The 9,743-nt window shown below is 31.0% G+C and overlaps 1 protein-coding gene across 1 annotated transcript; it reads left to right on the top strand.

The window, feature by feature from the left end:
* The first annotated feature begins 539 nt into the window (after positions 1-539).
* Positions 540-1,598, top strand: LOC125809424 (uncharacterized). The gene has a single exon (XM_049489065.1). The coding sequence runs from the start codon at positions 540-542 to the stop codon at positions 1,596-1,598; it is 1,059 nt and encodes a 352-aa protein (XP_049345022.1).
* Positions 1,599-9,743: the final 8,145 nt, after the last annotated feature.

Here is a 9,743-nt window from a genome sequence, read left to right as displayed (position 1 = left end):
AAAGAAAGAATGTTAGTTTATATTGTTCCTCTTGTCTTATAGTCTTCTTCTCTTCCTCTTTATATTGTTCTTTTGTCCTTAAGTTTTACAACACGTTATCAGCACGAAACTCTAATATCATTTCGATTTTTCCAAGTTAAGCTTCTGGTATGTATTCATATACTTAATTCTCATTATTAATCACTCTAATATAATATACTACATATTATGAAATGATTAGGTGTTAAACAGTGTGTGTATATTTTTGGTAGTTAAACAATGGAAATATATAAGTCCAAAAAGTTTATGTTATTTTAAATTAGTTAAATTTTAATTTTGTCTAGCAATTTTTCTAGAAATTATTTAAGTTATATGTTAGGCAGAATGTTCATTTAAATTGCTCGGAATTTTGATACTAACACATTAAGTTACTAATTGATGTTACTTTATACAATAACATGTGTCATGTTATTATCATTGAAAAAAAAAGTTTTGTTAATTACTTGTGTACTCACTATTTATTTTAGTCTAATTTAATTATTTTCTATGATAGTTTTATCATGTCGAACTTATCAAAGCTTGAGTTCGTGGCACTTGACATTTCTGGAAATAATTACTTGTCATGGGTACTCGACGCTGAAATTCACCTTGACGCTAAAGGTCTTGGTGCCACTATTACCAATGGTAATACAACGTCGAGTCAGGACAAAGCAAAGGCAATGATTTTCCTTCGTCATCATCTGGATGAAGGATTGAAGGTTGAATACCTTACGGTGAAAGATCCACTTGAATTGTGGACTGGTTTGAAGGAAAGGTATGACCACCTTAAGGCAACGGTATTGCCAAGGGCTTGTTATGAATGGATTCACTTGCGGTTACAAGATTTTAAAACTATATGTGAATATAATTCTGCTGTATACAAAATTACTTCCCAATTAAAATTATGTGGGGAAGATATAAAAGATGAGGACATGTTGGAAAAGACTCTCACAACTTTTCATGCCTCAAATTTGGTATTACAGCAGCAATACCGTGAAAGGGGATTCAAAAAGTATTCTGAGTTGATCTCATGCCTTCTTGTGGCTGAGCAACATAATACTCTTTTATTGAAAAATCATGAGGCCCGTCCCACGGGAACTGCTCCGTTACCGGAAGCAAATGAGGTTGAAGCACATGGCCAGTCTGAAAGAAGACAAAATAAAAATCAAGGCCAAAATAATGTGCGTGGACGTGGCAATGGCAGAGGACGATATAATAATCGTCGTGGTGGTGGTCGCCACAAAAGGGAGAACAATATGGGTTCTCAAAGCAATCCTTCAAGAGGCAATTGTCATCGTTGTGGCTTGAAAGGGCATTGGAAGAATGAATGCCGAGCAGCTGAGCATTTTGTTAGGCTTTATCAAGATTCCTTGAAAAGAAAAGGAAATAAAAATGGTGCATCTTCTTCTAATGCTAGGGTGGAGTCACACTTGACTTATAAAAATGATGCCGAGGTAGGGCCTTCACAAAAATATGATGACAATATTGAAGCAAATTTGGCTTTAAAAGATGATGATTTTGGTGACCTTGATGATATTACTCATTTGGAAGTTGAAGACTTCTTTGGAGATCAAAATTAATGTTTGATCATTTGATTGGGGAAAATAATTATGTTGTTTTATTTATGTGTTTTTTATTGTTATGTTTTTCCTTATGTTGTTTTTATATTCAGAAAAAAAAAGTACTTTTATTTTCTTGCAAAGTTGTTGATTTTTCATATTTCTTATGATGTACTTTTATTTTATGAAGATAAATAAAATTCCCCAATCTTCAATTGGTTCAAGATGAGTAATGGAGATATGTGTCTTCTTGATAGTGCTACAACTCACACTATTTTAAGAGAAAATAAATATTTCTCTACTTTGATTGTGAAAAAGGCTTATGTTAATACAATATCTGGTAGTGCAAAATTAATTGAGGGCTCTGGAAGAGCGGCCTTACTACTACCTGGGGGAACGATATTAACTATTGAAAATGCATTGTACTGTAGTAAGTCTCAAAGAAACTTATTAAGTTTCAAGGTTATTCGCCAAAATGGCTATCATGTTGAGACTGCCAATGAAGGAAAGGTTGAATACCTTTATATTACTACAATAAAATTAGGGCAAAAATATGTGCATGAAAAATTACCCGCATTTTCTTTTGGATTGTACCATACAAGTATTAGTATGGTTGAATCACATGCCATAGTAAACAAAGGGCTTTCTAATTCTAATGATTTTATCATTTGGCATGACCGATTGGGCCATCCCGGTTATAATATGATGCGCAAAATTATTGAGAATTCACATGGGCATACTTTGAAGAATCAGAAAATTCTTCATTCAAAGAAATTCTCTTGTGCTGCTTGTTCTCAAGGAAAATTGGTTATTAAACCATCAGCAGCTAAGGTTGGGATTGAAACCCCTGTATTTTTGGAACGTATACATGGTGATATATGTGGGCCAATTCACCCTCCATGTGGGCCATTTAAATATTATATGGTCTTGATAGATGCATCTACAAGATGGTCACATGTGTGCTTATTATCAACTCGCAATATGGCTTTTGCGAGGTTGTTGGCTCAAATAATAAGATTAAGAGCACAATTTCCAGATTATGCAATAAAGACAATTCGTCTTGATAATGCTGGTGAGTTTACATCGCAGGCCTTTAATGATTATTGTTTGTCCACTGAAATAACAATTGAACATCCAGTTGCTCATGTTCACACTCAAAATGGTCTAGCGGAATCTTTGATTAAGCGTCTCCAATTGATAGCTAGACCATTGTTAATGAGGACAAAGTTGTCTGTTTCAATATGGGGACATGCTATTTTGCATGCAGCAGCATTGGTGCGCATAAGACCAACTAGTTATTATGAATTCTCTCCATTACAGTTGGTTTTTGGTCATGAGCCAAATATTTCCCATCTTAGAATTTTTGGGTGCGCGGTATACGTTCCAATTGCCCCACCGTTACGCACAAAGATGGGTCCCCAAAGAAGGTTGGGAGTGTATGTTGGGTATGAATCTCCTTCTATTATCAAATATTTGGAACCTATGACAGTAGATATATTTACGGCAAGGTTTGCTGATTGTCATTTTGATGAATCAGTACACCCAACATTAGGGGGAGAACATAAACAGTTGGAAAAAGAGATAGATTAGAATTCATTATCTCTATGTCATTTGGATCCTCGAACAAATCAATGTGAGAAAGAGGTTAAAAAGATGATTTATTTGCAAAATGTTGCAAATCAATTGCCAGATGCATTTACTAACCTTCCAAGGGTTACTAAATCTTATATTCCAGCTGCAAATGCTCTAGTTCGAGTTGATGTCCTGATAGGACAAATTGTTAAAGCAAATGAGTCTAAATCACGTTTAAAACGTGGTAGGCCAAATGGTTCAAAAGATAAAAATCCTCGAAAAAGAAAAGGAACAAATGATCATGAAGATCATACCATAGAGGAAATTGCTCAAGAAGAGCCCCAAGACATAACAAATGATAAGACCACAAAGAAGGTTCAAATAACTGAAAATAATGAGAATGAAGAAATCTCAATAAGTTATGTCTCGACGAGAAAAATGTGGAATCGAAATAGTATTGTGGTGGACAATATTTTTGCTTATAATGTTGATGTTGACATAATGCAACATGGTGAGGATTTTGAACCAAAATCTGTCAATGAATGTAGACAGAGAAATGATTGGCCAAAATGGAAGGAAGCAATTCAAGCGGAATTGACTTCACTTGAAAAACGTGAAGTTTTTGGACCAATAGTCCAAACACCTGAAGGTGTCAAGCCAGTGGGGTACAAATGGGTTTTTGTGCGAAAACGAAATGAAAAAGGTGAAGTCGTCAGATATAAAGCACGACTTATGGCACAAGGTTTTTCGCAAAGGCCTGACATTGATTATGTGGAGACATATTCTCCAGTGGTGGATGCAATTACCTTCAGGTATCTAATAAATCTGGCAGTTCATGAAAAGCTTGAAATGCGTCTAATGGATGTTGTCACAGCCTATTTATATGGCTCATTGGACCACGATATTTTCATGAAAGTTCCTGAAGCATACAATGTGCCTGACGCATATAAAAATTCGTAAGAAAATTGTTCGATAAGGCTTCAAAAATCCTTATATGGATTGAAACAATCAGGGCGAATGTGGTACAATCGTCTTAGCCAATATTTGCTAAAGGAAGGGTACAGAAATGACCCTATTTGTCCTTGTGTTTTTATAAAAAGGTCTGGATCTGATTTTGTTATAATAGCTGTATATGTTGATGATTTAAATATCATTGGCACTCCTAAAGAGCTTTCAAAAGCCGTTGAGTGTTTAACAAAAGAATTTGAAATGAAAGATCTTGGTAAGACAAAATTTTGTCTTGGCCTGCAGATTGAGCAATTGAAAAATGGAATATTTATTCATCAATCAACATACACAGAAAAGGTTTTAAAGCGATTTTACATGGATAAATCACATCCATTGAGTACCCCGATGGTTGTGAGATCGCTTGACATACATAAAGATCCATTTCGACCTCAAGAAAATGATGAAGAGCTTCTTGGCAATGAAACTCCATATCTTAGTGCCATTGGGGTGCTTATGTATCTTGCTAATAATACTCGACCAAATATCTGTTTTGCAGTAAGTTTATTGGCAAGATTCGGCTCGTCTCCAACAAAGAGACATTGGAATGGAGTCAAACATATATTACGATATCTTCAGGGAACCATTGATATGAGATTATTTTATTCTAATAAATCCATGTCAGAAATGATTGGTTATGCAGATGCTGGATATTTGTTTGATCCACATAAAGCTCGATCTCAGACAGGCTATTTATTTACATATGGAGGCACAGCTATATCTTGGCATTCAATGAAGCAAACATTAGCTTCTACTTCTTCAAATCATGCCGAAATAATAGCCATCCATGAAGCGAGTCGGGAATGTGTTTGGTTGAGATCAATGACTCAACATATTCAAGAAATGTGTGGTTTTTCTATGGAAAAAGATATTCCAACTACATTATACGAAGACAATGCTGCATGTATAGCTCAACTGAAGGGAGGATATATTAAAGGAGATAGAACAAAACACATTTCACCAAAATTCTTTTTCACTCATGATCTTGAGAAAAAAGGTGAAATAAATGTTCAACAAATTCGCTCAGTTGATAATTTAGCGGATCTTTTCACTAAAGCATTACCAACCTCAACATTTGAAAAGTTGGTATTCAAGATTGGAATGCGTCGTCTCCAAGAAGTTAAATGATGTTCGCAACAGGGGGAGTAAACTACGCGTTGCACTCTTTTTCCCTTGACCTAGGTTTTATCCCAATGGGTTTTCCTGGCAAGGTTTTTAACGAGGCAGCAAACAAAGCGTATTACAAGATATGTGTACTCTTTTGTCCTTCACTAAGATTTTTTTTTTCCACAGGATTTTTTTCTTAGTAAGGTTTTAACGAGGCATATTATCTATCAATGGTCATTCAAGGGGGAGTGTTGTAAATCATTTTGGTGGTTAAATGGATGACCATAACTCCTTGGTTAATTTCCCTCCTTTATGAGTAGTAATGTTGTTGATAATGTGGTCAAATGGATGACCATAACTCCTAGGTTAATTTCATCCTTTATTGGTAGTAATGTTGTTGATAATATGGTTAATTGGATGACCATAACTCCTAGGTTTATTTCCTCCTTAATGGGTAGTAATTCTCAAGGTTTAATGTAATGTTTATGACACCTTTTGGTATTCCTCAATGTAATCCTATAAATAGTGGTGTTGAGAATAATGTTGAATACACTTGAAAGAAAGAATGTTAGTTTATATTGTTCCTCTTGTCTTATAGTCTTCTTCTCTTCCTCTTTATATTGTTCTTTTGTCCTTAAGTTTTACAACAGTCGAATCATAAATATTTATATTAATGATAAATATTTTAAAAGAATTGTTACAAAGAAGTAAATAAGGGAGCTAATTGTAATATCAAAAACCACAAGAGAGGTAAGTGAAATGAAGACAAACATGAAGGTAGATTTCTGAAATTATCCCTAATAAATAAATCTTGTGTGTTTTCTTAATTAAATAAAAGGATAATGCATAAGTACTCCCTAAACTATGACCGACATCCCAATGATACATGTTCATTTCATCAAGGGATATATATATATATATATATCATATATTACTGAAAGTGGGAAGCTCCAACCTTTAAAGTTGGATTATCATTTTACCCCTTCGTTATATTAAAATGCTATAAATTATTTAATTAATTAAATAGTAAAAATAAAATTATTATTCACCCAAGGCTTAATTACATGTTTCAGGTTCAAAAACAAAATTCTACGTGTTTAGATAAATAAAACGTCAAAACATTTCAAATTCTTGGCTACGTTAATTTAGAAACAATGAATATTTTAAGGAGGCTGCTTTTTTAAATGTTGTCATACTAAATGTTAATAATAGCTAAAATAATGATAGGAAATAATAATTTCTCTCATTTTACAAGCTTTCCAAAATTAGTTTATACATTTTCGGAATGATTATAATTAATTAAAAATAAATAATAGGTATATAATTTAATAAAATAATTAGTATAAAAACTTGCAGTAGCTTATGACTATATATGATTTTCTATAGCACTAATATTATAAGTTTACAAATACTTTAAAGAGATAAAAAATAATTTCAGAAAGAGTCTTTTTCACTACCCTATTAACTACACATACATACAATGTATGTTATTTATTTATGTCATTTATTAAATTAATAATTTTATATTATCTTGAGCTCGTAGTTATATTTTTTTTGCAGAAATTGAAGAGTTGTCTTTTCATTATTCAATACAGATTATTATATTTGTTAATTTCCTTCATATATGAGCTCACACTTTTGCATTACTCTTCTTTTACTCAACATACTTCCTTATTCATGTTTAGGTAACTATATTCTACTGATTTTTTCTTCTCTTACTCTTATTACAATTTTATATTTTTCATTCAAATTTATTGATACTATTTTTCCATAATTTTGTCTTTCCTCTTTTCAATAGAAGTTGTAGTCTGCAATCCATATTATAATGCAAAAAGAAAAATTGACTTTATAGTGTTTTCAAAAATATAGATATAATTGTTGTTCTGCATTTCAAGTTTTCTTTATATATACATTGTTGAATGTTGATGTATAGATTGAAAGTTTCTCAATGAATAGCAGGGATTATTGCAAGGTATGATTGATTAAACTCATTAGAAATACATATTCTTATTATGTGTATAGTTTGAAATTTGAGGGTATTTGTTTTGATTTCTTATCTTATACATGTTTTTCAATTTATATTGCAATCAAATGTTTTTTATAATTTATACATAAATTTATAACTATAGACATATATTATGTAAGCATATAATATGGGATATACATGCAACACACGTGTCCAAATACTGGTGTGTATTTTTATTTTAATTTCTTCTTACTTTAAACTTTTTACTTTTTTTCTCTTTCATTAGTTTCTTATCTTTTCGCTTTTAATTAATTAAAAAAATTATGAGTATTTTTTGCACATCCCTTTAGAAAACTACTTATGAAATATAACACATTAGAGAAATTCATCATTAATTCCTTCAATTTAAAACGAATAAAGCTCAAATATATTTGAGAATATTAGTCTTTATTATAGATAGTAACTCATTGATGAAACTCAAATTCAATGTGCTACCACACTAATTCAAATTCTGTTTTTCGATCATCAGGATTATATATTTTAAGAAAACAGAGAAGACAGTTTAGAGGTATTTTTTTTTAAATATGGGAGTACAATTAGTGTAATAAAAGATGTTACAAGAAATGTTTGTAAGCTGTTTCACAAAAGAATCATTGTTTGAGTCTTTGACATGTTGCTGGATCTTGCATATTAATTACAATTTGCTCTTTAAAGTAGGGATAAGGACAAGTATCTTCTACACTATGACCGAAATTTCAGAGATACATCTAAATTTATCTAGGGTCCTATTACCCTCCCCCCCCCCCCCCCGCACCAGCTCATTTTTTCATATTTTTGTGCAGTTTTTGTGTTGACGTGGCACATTCAACCACCCAAGTTGGATGTGTTTGTACAACACGTTTGCCACGCGTGTAAATATTTTTATATTTTTTTAAACAATTTTTTCTTAAAGTTTTTTAAAAAAAAAAAATCCTATTTTCTTTATCATTTATTTAAATTAAGTTAATACACTTTTTTTTTTGCCTTGTCCCTAAACTTTTGTTCTTTTTATCTTTATTCATTGTTTTTTTCTCTTTTTTTTCTATTGATTTTATTGGGATCCTGATTTTATTTACTCTTTTTATTTTCTTTGTCTTTCCTTTTGACTTGATTTCAAATTTAATACCAAATGTCTTGTATTTCAAATAAGTTAAATTCGAACGAATATCAAAATAAGTGAAGAAAATCAAATAAAACATAAAAAAATTTAAAACATTAAAATTAAATGAGGCTTTTTAATTATTTTTTTTTAAAAAAAATACGCATAATTTTTAAAAAATAATTAGAAGTGAAAAGGCAAGAAATTAATGAAAGAAAAAAATAAAAGTTTAAAGTGAGAAATAAATTAAAATAAATATTTTACAAAGAAAGAAATGAAAATAATTAAATATATATAAGTTTTAATATCCATAATTATGTGTACTAACTAATTATAAAGTTACCAATTAAAAGAGAACATGTGTCCAATTTGTTCACTCATCACTTGCCTTCAAGAGAGTATGCACACTCTCTATGTCACGTTAGCATTTATGGTGTATTTATTCATTTTAAAATTAATTTAGGGGTAATATGATCCTAGTTAAGTTTAGGCGTGTCTCTGAAATTTAAGTCATAGTCTAGGGGGTACTTTGTCTTATTCCTTTAAATTATTTGGAAAAAAAGGTGAAAATATGCAATATCTAGTTGAATCATTGCTGAGTCATAGACCTATCGCTAAATCTTGCATATTAATTACAATTTGCTTTTAAATTATTTGAAAAAAGAAGAAGATGAAAATATGTGATATCTAGCTGAATCATTGTCGAGTCATTGACCTATTGCTAAATATTGCATATTAATTACAACTTGCTTTTGAATTATTTGAAAAAGAAGGTGAAAATATGTGATATCTAGCTGAATCAATGCCAAATCATTAACTTATTGCAAAATCTTGCATATTAATTGTAATTTGATTTTAAATTATTTGGAAAAGAAGGTAAAAATATGTGATATCTAGCTTAATCATCGCCGAGTCATTGGCCTATTGTGAAATCCTGCATATTAATTACATTTTGCTTTTAAATCATTTGGAGAAGAAGGTGAAAATATGCAATATCTAGCTAAATCATTGCTAAGTCATTGAACTATTTCTAAATCTTGCATATTAATTACAATTTACTTTTATAGTATTTGGAAAAGAAGTTAAAATATGTGATATCTAGTTGGATCATTGCGGAGTCATTGACTTATTGCTAAATCTTGCATTAATTACAATTTGCCTTTTAAATTATTTGGAAAAGAAGGTGAAAATATGTGATATCTAGGTGAATCATTGCTGAGTCATTGACCTATTGCTAAATCTTGTATATTAATTATAATTTACTTTTAAATTATTTGGAAAGAACGGTGAAAATATGTGATATCTAGTTGAATCATTGTCGAGTCATTAACCTATTGCTAAGTCTTGCATAATGATTGCAATTTGCTTTTAAATTATT

The sequence above is a fragment of the Solanum verrucosum genome, unplaced genomic scaffold (genome assembly GCF_900185275.1).
Source record: "Solanum verrucosum unplaced genomic scaffold, falcon-dt-bn FXZP01000062.1, whole genome shotgun sequence".
NCBI lineage: Eukaryota > Viridiplantae > Streptophyta > Magnoliopsida > Solanales > Solanaceae > Solanum > Solanum verrucosum.
The sequence above is the reverse complement of the archived record's forward strand: the minus strand, read 5'-3'. Positions and strand labels throughout refer to the sequence as shown.

What these genes read in the sequence shown, in the direction of transcription:
- LOC125809424 (XM_049489065.1), top strand. Translation starts at nt 540, where the DNA reads ATGTCGAACTTATCAAAGCTTGAGTTCGTGGCACTTGACATTTCTGGA.